The 25349-nt window shown below is 42.7% G+C and overlaps 1 protein-coding gene across 1 annotated transcript in view; it reads left to right on the top strand.

Moving 5' to 3' along the window:
• LOC101167523 (GDNF family receptor alpha-4) overlaps positions 1–25349 on the top strand; it is a 49820-nt gene that overhangs the window by 4075 nt on the left and 20396 nt on the right. The window contains exons 2-3 of the mRNA XM_023959549.1: positions 11247–11543; positions 22529–22600. Coding sequence (XP_023815317.1) covers positions 11247–11543; positions 22529–22600 — 369 coding nt within the window. The remainder of the gene's footprint in view (positions 1–11246; positions 11544–22528; positions 22601–25349) is intronic.

The following is a 25349-nucleotide window of genomic DNA, read 5'->3' on the forward strand; positions in this document are numbered from 1 at the left end:
GCAAGGCAGGAACCAAAGCTGTGATCTGCTTTGTTTTTGACATCCTCTGTGTGTCTGCTGGATTGTAATATTTTGTATTTCCTCACTGCAGACCTCACTCAGGTTTTCAGTGAGGTTGTCAAACCACTGACTTCATGCCAAAGAATTTGATGAAAAAAAAAATCTTATTCACGTGGTATGACTGCTTTATATGTGATTTAAATAATTCTTTACTGTTTCTTGGATAAACCTGCTAATTTTAGGCATCTCACATTTCCTAACTTCATACAGGAGGGTCCTGAGGTGAGACATGGACAGTACGCTCCCACCCCGACCTCTGACCCCTCAAACGGGACTATGTCCAGAGCAAACCATCGGTGTTTCACAGCATATTTCTAATGAAACATTAGCAGAATGGAGCCAGATTTGGTTTCTCTGCGATGTTTTATGTTTTATGTTTTATGAATAGGACGTTCTCAAGGAAAAAAAAATACAAAAACAATTCAAGAAGTGAGGCAGGTGCTCTGCTGCACCTTCAGGGGGTCATTGAAAATCAAACACGGAGTTAGCCAAGGACTCCAGTTGTTTTGCGACAATTGCAGAACAACTATTTACCTCGGACAGATTTTAATACTGAATCGAAATTAAAATGAAAAAAACAAAGACTGTAATAAAGTAAATGAAGAACAATCCCCTTTCTCGATTAAAAAAAGCTAGGACCAAGATATGTTTTTAGTTTCATGACAATAAATAATTATTACTTAATGAAAAATCAATCATTTAATTTGATTTGACCTTAAATTATTTTTTTTCTTCTATATTTTTAGCTCCCTAAGGAACCATCTGTTTAAAAGATGTTTGTTTTTTTACATATAAACTTCACAGAGGGTTAACATTTAAACTCTTCTGAGCACCACCTGACTTTTATTCAGAATTAGTATAAATTATGAAGAACACATAAAAGATGCTGGTTGTCTGTTAGTGCTTTAAAATAGTTATTTTTTTCAGACTATTCAGACTACAACTGTTACTATTTGTATGGGTCCCCCTTACAATATGAAGCATAACCAGTATATCTAGTATGCCTCATGCCACATGAATAGCACACAAATTCTCCAATGTTAATCCTAATAACTGTAAATCTGACCCTGGATGGTGAGTCTGCGCCTCACAGCCACGAAGCTGCCGATCCTCACATCGAACGCCTTCCTCTGGTTTTTGGTAAACTTATGATCCAGTAATTGTTTTGGCTGTTTTGCAGCCTTTACATTTTTTTATGTGACTACATCAAAGTATAGATGAATGCTTTTTAAAGAATGGTTTTTCATTCTGAAGACGAATGTTTATGTCACTGTTATTGTTATGACCTAGTGAATTTGATTATTTCTCTCTTTTACAATTAAAGGGCCACACTCAAACACGACACATGAAAGCAGGAATACATGAATTTCTGAATTGTTATCTCTGAAAAGGTTTAAATGTTTTGGTATTTTTTATGTTTTCACTTTGCCAAATTCTTGAAATCTTCACACCAAACGTTTTCATGACTAAACCCAAATTTGGTGAAAAATAAAAGACAAGAAGCACTGAAGCAGCATTGGAATAACAATGGAATAATGCAGATTTTGGTGACACTGACAAAGATTACTGTTTCGTGGAAGAGGCATGGGGCCAGGGGGGTTACTTTAATACAATGATGGAATTCGGTTATTGGAGACATTCTGCCACAAAGGTGGTGTTTCTGGTGCTATGGGGGGAGGGGGGTGTTAGTGTGCATAAAATTACTAATACTATCAAGTCAGTTTTACGTTCAATCATTTTCAAGACTATTTAGCATCAAAATCTCGTCTTACTTAATTCAAATGTAAACTGTATCCTGTTTTTCTAGAGTTTCAAATATATAAGTTGGTATCAATTTTTGAAAAAAGATGTATAAAAGATTCATCAAAAAGAGAGAAAAATACATATATATTTTTTTATGATTTTACAGCAGTTTTTGTGTGTTTGCAAGTTCTTTTCTGCCATGTTTGAGGAGTGCATAAGAGTTACAAGAGTACAACTCTTATGTACGACTTTTGTTGGCTTTTACATTTTTACAGACAGAAGATTGAAATATATATATATATATATTAAAAAACTAGCTTTTGCATTAAATGTCAGAAAAAGTAACTCGTAACTCAGTACCATGAGGATTTACAAAATGGTTTATTTAAGTACTTGCTCCCTCTAGTACTTTTACTTATTTTTGAGTATTAGTATTTTGACAATAAACTATTCCTTTACCTAAGTGCAAATCTTTCTTTCCAAATGGAGTTAAAATAGATCGTTTTATTTCTATAAAAGGTGCAGAATAGTCCTAAGCTTAACCCATAAAAACATGTTTTGTTAAAGTCCATTCAATTATCCAACATTGAATACATTACATTTAAAATAAATCAAGTTTGTATCAATGTCACTTTGAACTAATAGGGCCACGTTTGTTTAATTGTCTGATGGTGGTTGAATTTCCTACATTTAGTCCCTTATAGCCCTCCAGAGTTCCACAGCTAACCACGTTCTGAAGGTGTAGGAGCTCATTCATAGATCCAAAGTTAAAACAAAACAAAAAAAAGGTCTGTTTATGTCATATTTCAGCCCAAGTTTCTGATTCTTCTGTGTTTTTGTTGCTGAATAAATCAAACAAGACAGTAGTTGGGGTTAAGGTGCGACTTCCTGCAACAGTTCTGTCCTGGTTTCACCAAGAAATCTGAAAGCATCTCAGCTGGATGTTCTGGTTTTTGCTGCTTTCTGCGGAGACGAGCCCCAGACGGGTGTGAAGAGTTTAAACAGTTTCTTCCTTCATGGTCAAACGTGGAATCAGAGCTGGATCAAAGCTTACAGTTGAAAGGAGACAATTGGAAAACCGTGAAGTTTCTGTTCCATAAACAGACAAAAAAACATCCAGACAGAAACTGCAGGAGCGGCTAAATGGAGGGAGGGGGCGCTGCAGAGCACAGCATGCAGCAGCAACGTTCTGATTCAGTCCAGGTTCTTTGCATGTCATGGAGCTCTCTGCAAGGATATGGAGCGATGCTGGAGAGGTAACAAAACCTGGAGTTCAACTGGGTGGGTGGGTGGTGGGGTGCACCTCAGCCACAACGCAGATTTAAAGTGGGGTATAGTTGGGGGGGGTATTGATCTGGGTGACAGACGATGACGTCCATGAGGAGCTATGAGGCGCTGAAACGAGCTTCATAAAGCTGCTGGGATGATAAGTGAGGAAAAGCTGCTCCCAACAAGAAGAGAGCCCATCATCGGGGGTCACAGCTGGGGGGGGGGGGGGGGGGGGATTAGGGGACAGGAGCTGAATCAACCTTTGAAAGAAGTTAGAAAATCCATCCTCCTGCTTCAGCTGGATTTAATGAAAATGATCAACTCGCCTGGCCTCCGTGCACGAGGCTGTATCTGATCTGAAAGCAGAAGTGCACGTGTGTGCATGGGTGTGCACGTGGGTGTGAGTGAGCTGCAGTCCCGTCAAAGCGACAGTGTATCTGGAGGGGGGGGCTTCAGAGGTCCTCTGTGTGCTTTGTTGATAACCGGGATTTGGAGCTCAGACACACAGAAGCAGACGGTGTTCTGGCTGTTTGTCAGGCGAGCGCACAAGCACAGCTGGAAGCGCACGTGACGGACGTGCACATCCTGTAGGCCCCAGCTACCCCCATCATGCTGACAGAATCGTGCACAGAACACCCCCACTCCAAACACACACACAAAGGGATGAATGATTCCAGCTGAAACTGAATAGATCGCTGGACCTTACATTTTCTGGATCTAAGTTCCATCAATCTACGCTGAGGTCTGGGGGGGCGGGAGTGTTTCATACCTGTGGAAAACACCAGAGCGGACGGCCCCCATCACTTCTTATACCCCATTTATTTCTTTGTTCTCCGGCCCACACCAAGTGTGTATGTGAGGGAAAGTTGAGGGGTTTTTGTTTTGTGTATCTACAGTAAATATGCTTTTTTTTTAAATATTTAATTTGTTCCTAAAAAACAAATTCAGCAGATTATCTCTTCTTATTACAACATCTTATTGCAGAAAAGTTGATGTGAAGAATCCAGAGAACAAACAAATCCATTAAGCCTAAAATGTCTATTTTGATATTTTACCAATAATATTTGAAGCACATACACAAAAACAGATGTAGAAAAGAAGGAGGCTTTTAAAAGAGAAAAGGTCTTTAAAAACCCAGATGCTGAGCAGCATTAGAGAAGTGCTTCATTTCATGGAGAGGAGCCTATTTATGGTAACATCTCTACAAAGGTACAAAAAAACTTCAATGAAGAAAAGGACCTGAGTCCGTCAGGGGATTTCTGAACACGCTTTGTAGAGAATTCAGCTGAAGGAGGATGCACACGGTAGCCAGTCTTCTGCAACTAATCATGGGCCAAATCCGAATTGCTTCTCTTCATTTAGCTCTCCAAGTTGAGAATTACGGAAAAATAGGGTCTTCAAATTTAGACCTTACTACCGCTTGATGACGTAATGAAGAGTCGCCAGTCATCTACGCTAGCGTGTAGCTGCAGGTGCTCGGAAAATGCACAAAACATCAGTTTCAAAAGTCATGCAAAAACAAAACATCATTACTTACATTTAAATGTAAACATCTGTGCTTAGGAGCGCACCCATGTGAAGAAATTAGTTTCTCCTCCGCGACGCGGATCACCCTACCGGCGGAGGGATACCCAGCCCTAAGTCACTACACCTCCTCCTTCTTTAAAAAACACTTACGGACACCACTACAGCTTCAAATGCCCTAGAAGAGTTTGTTAGTTACATGAACTGTATTTTTCAGACCATAAATTGCATCCAATCTTAAGGCTCAGAAAGCAAAACTAAACAGAGGGGCCAAAACGGAGACGATTGGTGAGAGGGGTTGATGGGAAGTTTTCTAGCAAAAGTTGATCATCTACGATATTCAGCTTTTGCAGAGCGAATAACACGACAGACAGGTGAAACTTTATTCACAGCAACTCTCAATATTGTTCAGTTGTGACATAAAGTACAAAAGAATACATTCAATTTTTCAGTTTATCACGTTGAAGCGCAGGACATATCACTCAACTTTAACAAACCATCAAGCGATCCGGCTTATTAGTTTACCAGTCCTACTAAAACCTTTGGACAGATTTTTCCATGTACCACAAAAAAACCAAAAAAACAAGACCAACCAGAATTCATACATAGAGCACACAAGGTTATAAGACACACTGTCCATTTTTGATCAAATTAAATGACTTTGAGTGTGCCTCGTGGTTCACAAGGTTATGGTCAGAAAGTTCTGTATTATTTCCACAGCAGAACTCTGAGCTTTTTTCTGATAAACCTGAAGATGAGTGAGGTTCAAGTCATTTTTCCCTTCACAATTACAAATTAAACCAGGGACCAGACAAAAATCACAAACCCTAACTCAGTATTAAAGAGGATTTCCGAGTTCTCCCTCTGACATCTGCATTGGATCTCTTACAAATTCAAAGACTTGAATGATTTCTGGGTTTCTTTTCCTAAACTCAGATAAATCAGAGATTGTTGTTGATGAACATTAGTGCTTGAGGGATTCACTTGGTAACAGCATAATCACAGTTATTTGCTCTCCAGTTCTACTGTAGCAGTTCTACAGTTCATTTTTCTCTGATGATGAAAGCCAAGTTCTACTGTTCTCCTTTTATTTTTAAAGTTGTCTTGATTTTAACTCTCTCATAAATCAAGTTTCTTTTACCTCTGTTATATTTATAAAGTAAAGATAATGTTCAGAGAAATGTGTTCATGTATTTGTCATTTATATTAGAGTGCTGTAATTCTACATCATTAAAGACAGTTCTGAAACCTCTCTAAAGGCCTTCCGCTGGTCCAAAATGATCCAGCCAGAGTCTGATAGGACACAAACCAACAGACCTGGTGTCACTTTTTTCTGGGCCATGTTTGTGAAAACGCTATGTACAAAATGACAGATGCTAAAATCATTCAGAGAAACAAACTGCAATAATGAAGACACATTAAACTTAAAATGGTTATGAAAAAATGATAACAACTAGGGTTGTGCCGATGGTCGATATCATCGTCCATCGTGATGGGTGACTGACATCAGGATGGAGAGACACCATCGTGATGCCACGCCCCCGCCACGTTGCGAGTGGACCCCATAAGCCGCGGTTACATGTACAAAATATCTTGATGGGATCAATGGTCGGATTAGAATCCAACCGTGTAGATGGGCCCAGAAAAATGTTTTCAGAATAAAAAAACGTTCACTAAGGTCACACTTTCCGACGGAATAAATCATTCGCACATGCGCAGTAGGGTTTGAAAACCGGAAGGACATAAATTCCGCAGAGCGGCTTTTTTTTTTTCAAACTTTATTGAATGTAACAATTCAATACAAAACAATGTTAAACAGCGCCGAGCGGCTTTATACATTGACATGTCAGCTCGGTAAAATACGAGATGATCTTCTAAACGTGCTTTTAATAATGTTACGGTTATTATGAAACACCTGTTCGCTCATCATTTGAATTTTAATCCGTGTGGTCAGTGCTTTTTCTGAACGAAGCCGGAAAGAAGCCAGGATTAGCAGTATGCTAACACGGGCTAACAACATTAGCTTTGGGTGGTGCTGCTTGCTGGCTGCACGTAAACATGTAAGAATAACATCAGCCTTTATTTAGTCGGGACACGACTGGAAACACAAATCCACGTGATTGTTTGAATGTTTTCTAAGGACTGAGCGACATTTCTGCTTTGAAGCTCAAACCGCTGTGTGTGCTGACGATCCGAGCTGTGCTCAGACACACACTTTTAGACCCGGTTCTGAGTTCGGTTGCTTGTACCCCTAGAGCTGCGGGACGGATCGCAGTCCTTAAATCTCCCACACACACCGCTCATGTACCCCCCCCCCCCCCCCCCCCCCCCCCCCCCCCCGCCTAAAACACAAAGCTGTAATCCGCGCTCCGCCGGTCCACTTCGCTAGTTAAGTGCGGGAGCGGACTACTTCTTTTCTATTTTGTTTGTAACTTTTTTTGTTAAAGTCATTTCCCTCAGTTTATACATGATCATCGCGGATGAGTCATTAGTTGGGATATAAAATGAAAAAAGCAAAACAACAAATAGCAGTTATATAAGAACAAAAAATGTAAAAATCCCCCCCCCCCTGACGATGTCATCGTCCATCCCGATGGTTGACAGCAAACATCGTCAACTGCCAATTTAAGGGACATCACCCAACCCTAATAACAACTAAACTAAATGCAAAAGTAAAAGCAGGACTGAAACCACTGAGAACCAAGAAATCTCACCTGTTCAGGTGTTCCACAGGTAAAGAGCCCCAGCTTCAGTAAATGTTTGACTGAATTATAGGAAAACTCACATCAGTGCTCAGAGATTTAAAGTTCAGCTGTGTTTTACTAAATGACAGAGCTAGCGGGAGCTGACGTTTCGTTAAGGTTTCCCGTGTCAGTCAGAACTATTTAGGTTCTGTTTGGTCCATTGACCCCTCCCTCTCTGCTGGTCGCTTCTCTAACACTTCACAGCTTACATTTATGATTATGTTCCCGCAGCATTTTCTGATGTCCTGCACAGGTCTCTGCTCCTCAGTCAGGACATCATGAACGAATGGCTGCGGCAGGGAGAACATGAAAAGATCAGAGCTTCGGTGCAGCTTCGCTTTTTTGTCACCGAAGGAGGCGGAGAAAAAGGATGAAGAGCAGGTTTCTGTCTTGCGGGAAAGCTGTTCAGTTTCATTAAGTTCATTAGTTCTCATCATAAGAAAATATGCATTTTAATTGACTGCTTAAATGAATTTATTAATCGTAGCAAATAAGTTTGGGGATTAGATTAGTTTTGGGAAGGGATTTTTACTGTCAGAGTTGTAAAGTCGTGTTTGATTGACAGGAACTTGGTGTTTGTGGAGATGGCTCTCATGCCAGCAAGAGCCCTTAGCTGAGCGTGTGCATGATGGTCTGTTTCAGACAGAACCCGCCCCCTCTCTGCTGCGCTGCAGTGTTGTGTTTAATAAGAGTAATGGTTCTGCAAACCCCCCCCCCCCCCCCCCCCCCCCAATACACACACACACACACACACACACACATCGACTCACATATGAGAACTTCCTCCATGCACTCATCTTTGTGTCTCTAAAAACACGATGTTTGATGAGGGGCGCCCATCAGCACTCTACACAACCTGTTTGTTCTCATCCTCTTGTTTAGTCCACGTGTGTGTGTGTTTGTGTGTCCATGTTTTTGCATCAGTGTGTGTTGCATGTCTCGGTTGTCTGTGTGTTTGTCTGTTTTTGTCTTTGTGTGTTTTTTTGTGTGTGAGTGTGTCTCAGTATTTTTTTGTACCTATGTGTTTGTGTGTGTCTGCAAGTTTGTTTGTATGTGTGAGTGGGTTTTTGTGTGTTTGTATGTGACTGCGTGATTCTATGTGTTTGTTTTTGTCTGTGTCCTAGTGTGTGCTTGTGTTTGTGCGTGTCTCAGTGTGTATGTGACTGCGCATGTTTTTTTTGTACTTGTTTGTGTGTCTGAGTGTCTCCATGTAGCTGTATGTCTACATTGTGTCCATTTTGTGTGTGTGTGTGTGCAGGCTTCACAGAAAGTGCTACATGCCTAACTGTTTTCATGTGTTTAGCTAAACACTTTTACAGGTTTTTGTTTTCTTAAATTCTGTCCGTTTGCTGCTGAAAGGGGACAGTCGGGCAGAGCATTTACCACCGCATGAAATGTGTTTATTGATGCACTGAGCTTTTTTTGTGTTTCAGTGTATTAGAATCAATCACAAATGACATATTGACATCCATCGTCTTATGCAGTCTTTAGCATTAATAGAGTGCGTTATATTATAGGCTTTACTGTATCTGAAGTAGACAAAAGTGTGAAGCCATTCTCAGTGACAGGAACACACCAGAAGCCATTTTAGGATCACACCATACAACAGTGCATAGTCTGTAGTTAACAAGGTTAAAAGCACAAAGCCTCCCAATAACTTTTCTTTGTTCCTTTTTAAAGTCTGACACTTTATTGTTTCTTTTTTCTATAAACATCTCTCTCTGCACTGAAACTCAGATTAAAACAATTAAATATTTGCAGTAAACATTACAATTATAGTATCTATTCACTTATTATTCTTTTCTCTCTTTTTTTCAACATCCTCTCTTTGTTCTGTCAAAAGCAGAAGCGTCACCAACTGTATTATTACTGCACAATGCAGTGAGTGTTTTATTATTAAAACTTCTCTGTCTTTCTCACCTGAATCTTTTTCTGTTTTTAAAAAAAACAAACAAATAAATGTTCATTTTTGGAAGGAAAAAACAGGCTTCAAAATATTTTGAACCAATCACTATACCAATGAGTTCTGGTATCAAGCCTACACTTCAACCTGTTTTATGTGAAAGAAATACCCTCTCTGTTTGATTAAGGCTCAAATGAAATGACATGTCCACAATAAAAGCCCGAGGTTCTCATTAACTGAAGCAAACAGCTGTCGTGAAGCTGAGTGTGTACAGTACCATGGACAGCTCCTTCTCCAGATGGTGTTCAGTGCTGTTTGACTTACCTTTGAAATCTTTCAAAAACTACTACTTTTGCAGAACAATCTTTAAACTATTAGTGTGCTGAGAAGAACTGAACCACAATGGATTGCTTGACCGCCTCTTGGCCAGCTCTGAACCAAGCTAAGGGGCTTTCAGGCAACCTGCTATGACTGATTATAATAGTTTCAATGACTGATTATAATAGTTTCAAGCTGAAGCACCATCTTGATGAATCCATGCTGCTGCACAACCAGAGTTCAACCTTTATAATTTTCATATAGACCATGCCTGAACATTTTAACAAAAAAAATGTGCCACAGTAATAGTCTTTTAATCATCTCCAGGAAAGTGTTTTATTTTAATTAAATTAATTTATTGCAAACAATTTGGCCATGAAAGAGTTAAATTACTCTCAATATCTGTTTATGATACGTTGCTAGCCACTCACCTTCCTCTGACCACAGCATTTATAAATGGAACTCCAGCCAATCAAAGGTGGACTCAAACCTTTCAATGTCTCTGATTGGTCAACTTAGCAATATGTGCTTAATATTTGTATATTGCTGAACCACAAGGATGTGTTCGCAGAGATGCTTTCTTCAAACAGCTTGGCACAAGCTGCGACCTGAGAGTTTGATTGGTCACCATTGATAAAATAGGTGGCATGTGAGACCAAATTAGTCACACTCTGGATGCCTGGTGTGTGCTTGTGTGTGAATGAGTCTTTGTTTGCTTGTGTGTTTCTGTATCTGCTACTATTTTTGTTTGGACTTTGTGTCTTTTAGCTGTTTGTTAATGCATGCATGTTTGCGTGTCAGTGTATATTACTGTGTCTTTGTGTTAGTATCAAAGTGTGTTCATTGGTCATTATGGCTGTAAGGATTCATTTTGACAGCGATTTGATTCATATCATAATATTTGGTTGCTGATACGATTCATATTCTACCTTGGTTCATTTTAAACAATTTGATTTGATCCGATTCACTGACCTAGAATCCATCCATCTCTGTCCTGAACTTCAACCAGTGTGACTGAGAAAGAAATAGCTGCTACTGAACAGTGAAGTTTTCCAGATTCCTTGTATTTTCTTCAAGATAATCAAGTGTAAATTAAATATGTGTCTACTCTAAACAAACAATTAACTAGAATGAATGTCAAATCCATTCATATTTTAGTTTCCTAAAGTTCAGCCCACTGATGTTTTTCCACATCCAAAGAATCCAAAGGGGACATTCTTAGAACATTCTAGACACTGGATGGTCACATGACTTTGATAAATTCAAAGTGTTTCCACACATTGGACTGGAATGATTGAGTGATCACTTTTTGCTGACATCACATGTGTGTTGTCTGCTGTGATGGAACTTTATGCTATGGTAAAATAAACCTACCGTGCCTCCATCCAAATAAATGTTCCAATATCAATTATAATTGTTGTTGTTTTCCAGATATTCCAGGAATATCTAGAAAACATGCATCACCCATTGTTGGCTTGATCTGGAATTGCCTAGCCGAGTTTATGGTGACAAGGCTGTCAGGGTAAACAGATCTGCGGAAAACAGACATTCTTCTGGAAGCTGAATGTTTCTCCACTTTCCCTGGAGTTACCACATCAATGCGATTAATGTGATAACACAAAGGAAAGAACTGTAGTCTGTGACACCCCCTCACCCGCTGTCACCTTTGGTTTTTCTTCTCCCAGGTGTGCTGCCATCCTCAGGACACATGTTTCCTTTCCCTCCATCCACCTCAGACTGCGTGAAAGCTCATCAAGTTTGCTTGGCTGACCCCCAGTGCGAGGCGTTGTACCGAGGTCTGGAGCTGTGTGCAGCCGATGCGGCCTTCTCTGCACTGGGGGAGCAGGTGGCGTCTGAGTGTCTAGAGCGGCAGGACGCCCTGCTGGCCAAACATCCGTCCCTGCTGACATGCAAGTGTCAACGGGGGTCACGCAAAGAGAAGCGCTGCCTGCGGATTTACTGGAGGGTTCGTCTGCTGCCAGGTAGGTGTGTGAAACTAACGTGTGCAAATGTCAACAAGCATGTCTCCGATTTTACTGTGACATCCAGCAGGTGTCCTTTTTAAAGGAGCCTGGTTTTGTTGTATACGTCCATCTTCAATAACAACTCAGGTCGATGTGTATTTGGTGTTTTTAACACCATTGGCATTAATTTGATGTTTGCCGGCATAAATAAAGAAAATGTGTCATGGTTTTCAGGCGAGACAGACCCAGACGCTGGAACTCAGAATGATCAGACAGGTAAGTGACTTGGTAAGTGAGTTTTAATCACAGGAGGGGTTGATGAGAGTAATCCATTGACAGGAGGGAATCCAGACGTGGCTCGTGGCGAGGCTGGAGGGATCACTGCGGCTGGAGTGCTCCGAGCTCGGTTCAGGACGGCAGGTGAGTGACGGCAGACTTCCACACAGGTGACCTTCGTTGGGTAAATCCTGAGACAGAGAGGCAGAACATGAGAGCAAGGCAGGACAAAGACATGGGACTTGAGCAGGCTGACCAGGCGTAGTCACCGTTAGGAGTTAACGAACTGGCGTCGATGAATGGGCTGGATCTCCTTAAGTGTAGGCAGGTTGATGAGATGAAGTGGTCACAGCTGGTGGAAGTCAGGAGCAGAGCTGAGGGGGCGGGGCTGACCGAGGCACCGTGACAGTACCCCCCCCCTAACGACCGCCTCTGGGCGGTCGAGGCCGACGGTCCGGGTGGGCGCGGTAGAAATCGGAAATGAGGGAATGGTCCAAAATGAGGGAACGGGAGATCCAAGACCGTTCCTCAGGACCATAACCCTCCCAATCCACCAAGAACTGATAGCCGCGCCCCCGGCGCCGGACGTCCAAAACGCGGCTGACGGTATACGCCGGAGCGTCGTCGATGAGCCGGGCGGGTGGCGGGGAAGCGGAAGGCGGGCACAAATCACTGTCCACAACAGGCTTGATCTGGGAAACGTGAAAGGATGGATGAACCTTGAGAGCTGCCGGAAGATGAAGACGGACACATGAGGGATTGATGATGCGATCAATGGTGAATGGTCCAATGTAACGGGGAGCCAGCTTGCGTGACGTGGCCTGGATCGGGATGTTTCTAGACGACAACCATACTCTCTGGCCTGGTTGGTAAGCGGGACCAGCCACCCTGTGGCGGTTGGCAGTACGGCAGTTATTGTCCTTGGAGCGACGGAGAGCCTCTTGGGTTTGGCGCCATATGCGCTGGCAACGTTGGAGGTGGTCTTGAACAGATGGCACGGTGAGATCTAATTCATGGGATGGAAACAGAGGAGGCAGATAACCAAGTGACGCTTCAAAGGGGGACACACCTGTGGCAGAGGAGGGATGCGTGTTGTGGGCGTACTCGATCCAGACCAAGTATGTAGACCAGTCAGAGGTGTTCTGGGCGGCTAGGCAGCGGAGGGCAGCTTCCAGCTCCTGATTGGCCCGTTCTGCTTGACCGTTCGATTGGGGATGGTACCCAGATGTTAGGCTGACGGTGGCACCTAGGGCAGAACAAAAGGCCTTCCAGACTTGTGAGATAAATTGGGGTCCGCGGTCGGACACAATGTCAGCTGGGATGCCGTGATGTCTGAAGACGTGGTTTACCAGAACCTCTGCTGTTTCAGAGGCTGTGGGCAACTGAGGGAGAGGTATGAAATGGACAAACTTGGAGAATCGGTCAATTACGGTGAGGATGATAGAGTTACCCTGAGACATGGGAAGGCCCGTGACGAAATCGATGGAGATATGAGACCAGGGACGGTTAGGCGTGGGAAGAGGCTGCAATAACCCCGCAGGTGGAGAGTTAGAGGTTTTGGAGCGTGCGCAGGTGGTACAGGCGGCGATGTACTCTCTGACGTCCTTGTTCATGGAGGGCCAGAAAAAGCGCCTCCGTATAAGATGGAGAGTACGGGTGACTCCTCCATGACAGGCGATGCGAGAGGTATGGGCCCAGGTGATTACTGCAGATCTGACAGATGTGGGGACATAAAGAGTGCCGTTAGGAGGAGTGGGGTGATCAGGTTCCTCACCTTGCGCCTGAATAACTCTGGTTTCGATGTCCCAGGTCAGATTGCCAATGATGCAGGTATCAGGGAGAATGCTGGTGGTCGTCTTGGACTGTTCAGTGTCACAGAATTGGCGTGAGAGGGCGTCCGGTTTGATATTTCTGCTGCCGGGTCTGTAAGTGATGGAGAAGTTAAACCGGTCAAAAAACAAACACCAGCGGGCTTGGCGGGAGTTGAGTCGTTTGGCAGAGCGCAGGTATTCCAGATTTTTATGGTCAGTCCAGACTATGAAAGGTTGAGCCGCTCCCTCCAGCCAATGACGCCACTCTTCGAGAGCCAGTTTTATTGCCAGGAGCTCCCGGTTGCCCACATCATAGTTGCGTTCTGCGGGTGATAATTTTTTTGAAAAAAAGGCACAAGGTTTAAGCTTTCCTGATGACTCCTCTCGTTGGGACAAAACGGCCCCTACACCGGAGTCGGAGGCGTCAACCTCCACCACAAATTGCCTGGAAACGTCCGGTTGAATGAGGATTGGGGCTGAGACAAACAGTTTCTTCAGGGTGCTGAAAGCAGCTTGAGCCGTGGTATCCCAGAGAAACGGTTTTGAAGTTGATGTGAGACGAGTGAGGGGCGCAGCAATTGAACTGTAATTCCTAATAAATCGACGGTAGAAATTGGCGAAGCCAAGGAATTGCTGGAGCTTTTTGCGTGACGAGGGAGGTTCCCATTGGGAAACGGCAGTTATCTTGGCAGGGTCTGGACGAATACTGCCAGCTTCAAAAATGTACCCGAGGAAAGGAATGCTGGTAGAGTGGAACTGGCATTTTTCGGCCTTTACGAATAGCTGATTTTCGGCTAACCTCTGAAGGACTAGACGCACATGGTTCTGATGGTTCTTGGGATCTTTGGAGTAAATCAAGATGTCATCCAGGTACACGAATACAAACTGATTCAAAAAATCTCTGAGTACGTCGTTGACCAAGCGTTGAAAGGTGGCGGGTGCGTTGGTTAGACCAAACGGCATAACCTGATATTCGAAGTGTCCTAACGGAGTGTTAAACGCGGTTTTCCATTCATCTTCTTCTCTCATTCGCACGAGGTGGTAGGCATTACGAAGGTCGAGTTTTGAGAATATGCGTGCTTCCTGAATGGAATCAAAAACCGAGCTGATGAGAGGGAGAGAATATTTATCTTTAATTGTTATCTGGTTCAGTTCACGGAAATCTATACAGGGTCTGAGTGATTTGTCTTTCTTCTCGACGAAGAAAAACCCGGCCCCGGCTGGGGAAGAGGAAGGACGAATGTGACCCGAGCTAGGGCTTCCTGAATGTAAAGCTCCATAGCTTTCTTTTCGGGGCCCGAAAGGTTAAACAATCTTCCCTTGGGAAGGGTGGCGCCCTCGAGAAGATTGATGGCACAATCATAAGGTCTGTGAGGTGGTAAGGAGGAAGCCTTCGATTTACTGAACACGAGTTTTAAATCATGGTAACAATCCGGAATATTAGAAAGATCAATATTTTCGGGTTCACAGCTCAAGGGCGTGGAAACGGAGGATAACGCAGATTGGAGACAGTGACCCATGCAAAAGTCACTCCACCCCATGATATTACCACGGCTCCAATCAAGATGGGGATTATGGAGTCTAAGCCACGAGAACCCCAAAACGACAGGAGTCTGGGGTGTGCGAGTGACAAAAAACTGAATGAACTCGCGGTGGTTCCCGGAGGTAACAAGCAAAACAGGTTTGGTACGGTGTGAAATAACGGACAAATGCTGTCCCCCTAAACCAGCAGCATGGACAGGAGATGGGAGTTGTTCGGTGGGTAAAGTTAAACGATCAACGATACTCTGATCGATTAGACTCTGTTCAGCGCCAGAGTCGACCAGCGCCTGAAAGTCCAAAATTCTGGATTGATGACATAACTTGACCGGGACAAACAAAAAATCCTTAAGCGAAGCGGAACGGTCCCCCCGCGGCCGGTCTCTTAGCGGAGGGGTTCTGGAGTCTAAACGACGGGAGCATCGGTTAATCTGATGGTCTGTTTCACCATAATAGAAACACGCACCTTCGTTGCGACGTCTTAGCCGCTCCTCGGCTGTGATTTTTGAATGCCCGATACGCATAGGTTCTTCTGGGATAGTGCGAGGAGTCTCTGACCGGAGAATTGGTTTACAGTCCATGGAAGTGACGAGGGGCGTTAGCGTAGTAGCCTTCTTGGCAGCCTGGCTCCGACTCACATTACGTTCCTGTAGCCTGATATCGGAACGTAAGGCGGCAGCAGCTAATTCCTCAAAAGTGTTAGCTTCCGGCTGGGTACATAGATGATCTTTGATGGCTTCATTGAGGGACTGGTAAAAAACCCCTCGGAGCGCTGGGTCAGACCACCCAGCCTCCACAGCCAGGATGCGGAAGTCAATGATATGCTCGCTAACGGAGCGGTTACGTTGTCGGAGTGTAAGAAGTTTGCGTGCTGCTTCGTCTTGCTTGCGGGGCTGATCAAACACCAATTTGAATTCATCTATGAATCGTTCAAAAGGTAGGTGGGATATAGGATTAGCGGATAGGAAAGCCTGAGCCCATTGTAGCGCTTTACTGCGAAGTGAATTGATGATTAGCGTGATCTTACTGTGATCGGAAAGGTAGTATCGTGGTGCTTGCTGAAAAAGTAACTGGCATTGAAGGAGAAACCCTCCGCAGGCTTCCGTGTCGCCGTGGAAAGGTTCCGGTTGGAGACGGAAGTTCTCAGGTGTCATGACGGCAGCGGAAGAAAGGTTGTTGCCGGATGTTGCGGCCGGAACTGTAGGAGCAGGAATGGAAGCTTGACTGGTGATTTCTGATAATGTTTGCGACATACCATACAGACGCCGAAAAAGGTCTTGTTGAGCCGAAGCGATTTGGGATAGAGCGTCAACTTGGCGTCCCAGGAAGATTCCTTGTTGGCTCACGGCGTGGCGCAGATCATCTGAGTCAGCTGGGTCTGGATTTTGGCCAGTTCGTTCTGTCATGGTTTTCAGGCGAGACAGACCCAGACGCTGGAACTCAGAATGATCAGACAGGTAAGTGACTTGGTGAGTTTTAATCACAGGAGGGGTTGATGAGAGTAATCCATTGACAGGAGGGAATCCAGACGTGGCTCGTGGCGAGGCTGGAGGGATCACTGCGGCTGGAGTGCTCCGAGCTCGGTTCAGGACGGCAGGTGAGTGACGGCAGACTTCCACACAGGTGACCTTCGTTGGGTAAATCCTGAGACAGAGAGGCAGAACATGAGAGCAAGGCAGGACAAAGACATGGGACTTGAGCAGGCTGACCAGGCGTAGTCACCGTTAGGAGTTAACGAACTGGCGTCGATGAATGGGCTGGATCTCCTTAAGTGTAGGCAGGTTGATGAGATGAAGTGGTCACAGCTGGTGGAAGTCAGGAGCAGAGCTGAGGGGGCGGGGCTGACCGAGGCACCGTGACAAAATGAAGCTTAAAATTTCATTTTAGAGTATTTTTATTCAAATCGTCAAATCGAATCATGAGCAGACGAAAAAATGCTGTTTGAAAAAGAGCTTATTTATGACATGGAAAATGCAATCGGCGTGCCAATAGCTCCCTACTCCGCTGTATTCTGATGCATCCACTTGCAGACGAACAGATCCATGTACGTCTCAGTTTAGCTCGTTCTTTAAAGTACGACACATGCCCGGTGTGAACATAGCATTGAGTGTGATGGGCTGTAAGCCAGTTTGGAGATAGTGTAAACAGATGGGTGCAGAAACTCTCCTAGAAGACAACAAAGGTTTTTAGATTTTGACTACAAATGTCATAAATAAATAAAAGACCACCGGGAACACTTTTATTGTAGATCAAAAGATAATGGCAGAGGAACAACTTTAAACGACTCAGAACCACTAACAACAACCTCTGAGCTTTAACGTGGTGTCAGATCTGAAATCAATCTGCTTGTACACAGCCAGTGGAAACTGAGGTGGTGGTAGTATCATCATAATGTTTAGCAAATAGGTAGGTGCATTAGATGTGGAGATGGATCTGGACATCTGAGAAATGTGTCCATCCTTTCTGGATTCTGGATTTTTAGGTTTGGAGGTTACAGTTTTTACATCATCTCTCATCTATTGAGCTGTTTAGCTCAACCAAAATACCACTGAGGTGTTGAAAAAGCTGATGAGACTTTCCCGGTGTATGGAGGCTAAAATGCTTTGTCTATCAGTTTGATCTAAAATGTAATATAAGGTTACAACTCAGGGTCAAAGTTGAACACAGATGCCTCCTTTCATTATTTGACAGTCTCACACCAAGCCCTTCTTGTCAAAGCAGCCCTCGGGGCCATGGACCTGAATGGACCCCCCCCCCATCTCACACACACACATATTCAGGCAAGTTAGTCCAGCAGTTTCAGTGTAATTACACACTGCTCAGCTCCCAGAGCTGCCCTGCCGCTCCAGCATGTCATTACCATAAATGAGCCGCCTGAAAGAGGATTTACATACATAAACACTTAACATGCAGTCACACTCCTGACTAAGTGTGGACTTAAAGGATTTCCAGACCAAAGGCCCATATAGGGCGCTGCTAATCAGTGACCCAGTTGAACAAAAAATGTTTTCCTAAACATCAGATCGTTTGGACTTCCATCTCTCCTCTGGTTTCTTTGATGGGAAATGACTCAGATGATAAGAGCCACATACATGTACACTGTAATGTGACATAGTTAAACGGACATTAAGAAAAAAAAAGCTCCTTTAGTTCCTGAAAAACTTGTCCTCAAAGTACTCTGTAGCACACATCAGACTGGACATGCTTAGTTTAGAGACTGAGAAAAGTCCTGTGCTGCTTAAACACCAGAGGGTCTACGAGGCTTCAGGATCATTTGGTTTAAAGACTTTCACCAGACAACTGATTCGTGATTGTAAAGAATCCTTTAAACTGTCCTCAAAGTTGCAGCTGTCCAGCTTTTGTTTGTTCTCAGTTACTACAGATTCAGCAATTAAATTTTATCTGAAAAACCTCTGAGCTGATCAAGCATATATAAAAAATAAAAATAAACGCCCCTCTGACCCTCCGCGGGTGGTCTCTCACCCAAGCTCGGGTTCTCTACCAGAGCATTTTTTTATCCACCACTGCAATGTCTGGTTCGTTCACCATAACCATCCTGTTAGTCTGTATCTGGAAGTCCCACAGGATCTTTGCTCTCTCATTCTCTACCACCTTCAGAGGTGGTAGAGAATTTTGACTTTTGGGTTTCCAGTCCATATTCTGAACACATGATCCTGTGTATTATTCCAGCCACTTGGTTGTGGTGCTCCATGTATGCTTCCCTGCCAGCATCTTACACCCTGCAGTTATGTGCTTGCCATTGAGCTGGCTTCTCAGGACTTGCCTTACTCGTTGGAGGTATTTAGCTGTTGCAGCTTTCCTTGTTGCCTGCTCCAGGTTGCCATTTGCCTGTGGAATTCCAAGGTACTTGTAACTGTCCTCGATGTCTGCTATTGTTCTTTCTGGAAGGGAGACCCCTCCTGTGTGGACTACTTTGCCTGTTTTTGTCACCATTTGGCTGCATTTCTCGAGCCCGAATGACATCCCAATGTCAGCACTGTAGATCCTGGTAGTGTGGAACAGAGAGTCAATGTCGCACTCGCTCTTAGCATATAGCTTGATGTCATTCATGTAAAAGAGGTGACTGATGTTTGACTGATGTTAACCCCATTTCTGAGTCGGTATCCATAGCCAGTCTAGTTGATTATTTGGCTAAGGGGGCTCAGACCTATTCAGAACAGCAGTGGGAACAGAGCATCACCTTGGTATATCCCACAGTTGATGGACACTTGTGCAAGTGGCTTGCCATTGGCTTCAAAGGTGGTTTTCCACAGCTTCATTGAGTTTCCTATGAAGGCTCTTAGATCCTGTTGATGTTGTACAGCTCCAAGCATTCAGTGATCCACATGTGTGGCATTGAGTCATAGGCTTTTGTGTTATCAATCCAGGCTGTGCACAGGTTTGTGTGTCGTGACCTTCAGTCTTGAGCGACTGTTCTGTCAACCAGGAGTTGGTGTTTGGCTCGTCTGGAGTCTCTACCAATGCCCTTCTGTGTGTTGCTCATGTATTGATCCATGTGCCTATTTTTCTTGGTTGCAATGATGCCTGACATGAGCTCCCATGTTGTGGACAGACAGGTTATTGGCCGGTAGTTGGATGGGACTACACCCTTTGATGGGTTCCTTCTGGATCAGGTTTGTTCGCCCTTCCATTAGCCATTTGGGGTTAGTCCCATCTCTTAGCAGCTGGTTCATTTGTAACACCAGACGCTAATGGAGTGCAGTGAGTTTCTTAACCAGTAGGCATGTATCATGTCAGGGCCTGGTGCTGTCCAGTTTTTCCTTCTAATGCATAAAGAACTGGACAGCATCGGACTCTGACATGAGACATGCCTACTGACTTTATATTTATTGGGCCCTTACCTGTATATGTTCTGTCAAATCTCAAGTTTATGGTCAAATCATTAATAATGAAATTCAGACACTTGAGAATAAAAACCAGGTCATCAAAAATGAGAGTCAGGTCACCAAATAAGAAGATTAAGTCATTAGGTCAGCTAAGGTTATAAACAATGTACGTCATGTTATTTATGATGAAAGTTGGGTTATCACCATTCATGATCATCATTAAAGGTAAGGTTATTACTGATGATTGGGTTCTACCTATGAAGGTAAGGTTATAACTGTTAAAGGTCAGATGATCAGCAATGGAGATTTGGCCATCAATTATTAAACTCAAGTCAACAATGACAAAGGCCAGGTTATCCACGAAGTATGTCAGGTTATTCATAATGTTGACCGGGCAATCAGTTTTTTGGTCAGTTCATCAACAGTGATGATGGTCGGGTCAATAAGATCTGTCAGATTGAGGTGGTGAGTTTGTTGTTCTTCCACAATCAAAGAGAAACTTTTAAAAGGAAAAGACGTTTTTTCCAGATGTGGTTGGATTTACCTTTGGGAGTTCCGAACAGCAGCAGATGTGGCAGGAATCCTTTGTTCTTCTAATTAACTTCTGGGAGGAACAAGTCTGTTCATTACTGAGGTGTTGGAAAATTACAGCTTCTGTTATTCAGAGTTAAAGCACATCAAAGGGCTACTCCCTCTATACCACAGAGCTGCTGATGAAATGTTCCAGTTTAATGTCTGCTTGGTTTGATAAAACAAGAAACAATTGCCTCAAACTAACCATATCAGTGAGCAAATTTCCACTTCATATTTATTCTTAAAATCTTTTCGTATTCTGTCTTTCAACCAGTGGTCTTTGCAAATTTGTTCCCTTTGGTTCCTACTTTTAAGGGTCTTCACAGCAAATTACCCCAATCCTTCTACTTCTATCTTCTGCATCCTTCTCACTTCCACCAACCACCCTTATGTTGTCCTTCACTGCATCCATGAGTCTCTTCTTTGGCATTCCTCTATTCCTCCAATCTCTTCATCCTTTTATCAACGTCATTACTGTTCCTCCTCCCAACATGTCCAAGCCATCTCAATCTGTTTCCCTGCCTTTATTTCCAAAACAATCTATCATGATCTGTCCGATGATTCATTCCTGACCCTATCCGTCCTGCTCAATCCCAATGAGAATGTCAACATTTTCATCCCTGCTACCTCCAGCTCTGCCTCCTGTCTCTTTTTAAGAGTCTCTAAACCAGGGATTCCCAAATCCAGGCCTCGAGGGCCGGGCTCCTGCTGTTTTTTCAAAAATCCTGCCTTATCTGCTGCTAATAACCTGGATCAGATGTGTTTAGCCAATGAGGAGGTTCAATGGCAGGACGATTGAAAACCATGTAGGACCACCTCAATCAGGCGGCCCTCTGGGCCTGGATTTTGGCACCCCTGCTCTAAACCAACAACATGGCTGCTCTCAGCACAGTCTTCTACACCTTTCCTTTCATTGTTGTTGACACACTTTAGTCACACCCCACAGTTGTAACCTTCCTCCACTCACTCCAGGCTTCCACAGATCCTCTCAATGTATCTTGCCATAGACTTTCTCTGGATCTACAAAGATCCAATGCAGCTCATCTCACATCTTTGTACCTCTCCTGAATTATCCTCAGAGTGAATTGTTCTCTCAGAAATGTTCACTTCTGACCACTAGCTTCCACTATACTCTTCCCCATAACTTTCTTGTATCACTTGTCAGCTTTATTACTTTGTAGTTTTTACAACTCTACACATATCCCTTCTTCTTAGAAATGGACATCACAACACTTCTCTGTTCCTTAGACATCCTCTTATTCTCCAAGATCTCCAAAGGCATTTTGTCAGTACTAACTGTTTCCCCTCCATCCTCTTCCTCGTCTTACTCACTTATCTTTGCTATTTCCTGCTTCACATCTTCCCTTACTCTGTGTTTTGTAACATTTTTCTCCATTAACTCTTTAAAGTTCTCTTTCTATCTGTCCATCACACTTGTGGAACCTGTCAAAACATTTCCATCTTTGTCATTGATCACCCTAACCTGCTATACATCCTCCCTTTTCTCTCACTTTATACATATACACCGAGTAGGATGCTTTCTGTGATGGTGATAGTTGTGAGAGCTGTTATCAAGTCAAAGTGACCAGACAAAACCAACTTTGTGGATGTGTGTGTGTCAGTTAGTGATGAGCTCAATAGATGAGAGATGATACAAAAACTGTAACCGCAAGACCAAAATGTCTGACAGTTTTACAAGTCATGATATCTCACTTAAAGATTCATTCATTCATCTTATTCCGTTTATTCCCTTTCGGGGTCACGGGGCTGCCGGAGTCTATCCCGGCCACTTGAGGGCAAAGGCAGGGGACACCCTGGACAGGTCGCTAGTCTGTTGCAGGGCACTTAAAGATTCTAACCCAAAAATTCTTAGCAACAAACTCCTGAAGGAAAGCATCTCAGAGGAGGAGCCTTAACTCTTCCTCCTGTTCTCAGATTCAACTTTTCTGTCCTGCAGGGAATGAAGAGCCAGAAGTTTCTCCATATGATGACACATTGACTGACTCTCGGTTAGCCTCATTGGTTGCAGGTAAGTTACCTTAGCCAACTTTGTTTACTTCAGTTATTCCAGGACAAGTTTATTTCAGATTTATTGAAACCAGCTGGAACCTTCTCAGGGAAAAATGCAAATCAGTCCTCTTCCTCTTAGCAGAAGCTGGGCCACTAATTTATTGATTGATTGTTTAACCCTTTGACTCCGGAGAAGTCTCCTGCGACACCTAAAAAAGAACATCACAAACACCACAAAAGCCTTAAGGAGAGTACGGAGAAGTTTACACGTCTAGTCTTTTCCTCCTAAGTGCTGTCTGCTCTGGTGTAGTTTGTTTGTAGTCACCCGCACTGCATACCTTTTGTCTTACACAAATGAAAAGACTGTTTATATCACTTAAGTTTTCTAGAGTAATCAAGTCAAAAAGTTTCTGGAAATACAAGAAATACAGTACTTTATGTACTTATGCAGTACTTTATAGTACAACATACATTTCTAAACACCATATATCTTACATACATCATTGACGTAAAATATGAAGAGGTTAGAATCTAAACGTAGCCACCAAGGGATGCCGCATACAAAATTGAAATATTTTACTTTTAATTTATTAACAAGCTTCACAAATTGACGTATATTTTTAAAACATCCTCTGACCCCAAAGCTAAAATATTGAGTTGAACAGAATCCACTGTGTATATTTATTTTATTCCTGGCACTAGTAATTACCTCTATCAGTTCATTTATAGCCAGACTTGTCATTCGATAAAACATCCAACCTTTCAGCTTCTAGACCCGCTGAATCCCTTTCAGGGCACAGGGTTGCTGGAGTCAACCCAGATCTGTTGGGCTAAGGCGGGTCCATCCTGAGGAGTTTGCCAGTCTGTTACAGGGCTCAGTTCAGAAATCTAAAACTATATTGACTTTCAGAGAAAGTTTTATTCTCATTTATTTGTTTTATTGTTTCTATTCTCTTATTAAAAGGGTTTTCAAAGATTTTAAAATAGTGTGGTAGTTAAGAAACAGGACTACAACTTTTAAAGTTGTGCTCTTTTCTAGGTTTGTAAGATATAATAACTTTTGCTATTTTCATTGAGTTAGGAAACTGCCATTTTTAAAATAACAGATGAAAAATTCATGTTCATGCGAAGGAGGGTCTAAGGGCAGGGATGGCAGTTTAGTTTAGTCTGTTCAGTTAAAGTTTTAGTATTATCCTATTGAATTCTATGCATGTATGATCCTTTTTGATTGTACGTTTACCTTACAAAAGACTAACAAAGCCCACTGAGACGACTGTTGTTGTGAATTTGGGATATACATATAAAATTGAATTGAATTTAATTGAATTGAATTGAATTGAATGTTTTAGAAATCTCTTCATTCACTCACTCATTCATTTCATTATTAGTAAAGATTAAGCACTCTGACTTCTTCCCACGGTCCCAAAATGTGCTTCACAGGTAAATTGATGACTAAATTGCCCAAAGGTGTGAGTGTGTTCTATCAATATTTTTATTGTTACACACCTATAACAAACACTAAGTTAAACTATGTTCTTTAACAGAAGAATAATTTCAGGATAAATTCAGTATCCACAAAGATGAATCAATAATCATTACTAACCTAATGCTTTTTCAACTTTTCATCAAGCAAATCCTTGTTGATCAGTTTTGTTTACCTGTGGACATTTTATCCATATCCTGTGTCTAAAGTTTTTGCCTACATAGAAACATCCTCCCAAATCAATGCATATCATGATATTGCAATTATATTAAATTATACATAGAACTTAGCATCAAAGCGGGCTGCATGGAGGTGTAGAAGTTAGTACTATGAGAAGATAGCTCTCACTGTGTTAAGTTGAGTGGAAGGATCCCAAAGCAGAGACTGAAGCCGAGGGCAGGTGGACAATTTATTCCTCAGGAACAAAAACTAAATCACACAGGATGCTGAATTCACAGAGCTAGACCGACATACGGGACAGGTGCTAAGAGCTACTGAATAGTAATCATCTGGCAAAGAGAAAGAGAAAGGTGCAGGCTTTTAAAGAGATGGTGATGAGATGAGAATCAGGTGTGCAGTGAAGAGAGGCAGCAGGGAGAAGGTCAGCCACGCCCCCTGCTCCACTCTGATCATAACACACTGTTGATGATGGCGATGGTTCAAATCCCAGCTGTCCTTAAAAATTGTCCTTAAACCTTTTACATATTTTGTAAATGTCAGTCAAGAGTCCTTGCTATATGCATCTTGCTTACTGCTAAACGTCTTAATACCATTTTTTAGTATAAACTGTATAATTTTCTTTTAGTCTTGAGTATCTGTCGTCAGAGAATCTCGGCTAAGAATTGTTCACTCCATAGTAATTGAGCAAAAAATCATAACAGTTATCCTGTGGCACACTGTACCGGTCTGTATGCCACTTGGTACCAGGCAGAAAAAAACAACAACAAACGCTAACTTAGATTATTTTCTAGTTAATTTATTTTTTCTGATACTGAAGGAAGTTTAATTTTGGAAAACTACCGGATTCTGTTCACCACCTCTGACTGTCTTGATGCGTCACATGACTTTAAGCAGCTGCTCTGATTGCTAAGTTAAAACCCCAAAGCTGAAATGCAAATAAAAACCAAACAAGTAAATGTATTTGGAAAGTTTCTTTGGGGAAAAAAGAGCCAGGGATGAAACCAAAGAAGAGTCTTCAACCTCAAAGAAAAATAAAGCTGCTGTTTACAGAAAAACAGGAGTTTTCCTCCAAATAAAGATTTATTGAGACAGTATTGTTCTCACG

This window comes from Oryzias latipes, chromosome 10 (genome assembly GCF_002234675.1).
Source record: "Oryzias latipes chromosome 10, ASM223467v1".
NCBI lineage: Eukaryota > Metazoa > Chordata > Actinopteri > Beloniformes > Adrianichthyidae > Oryzias > Oryzias latipes.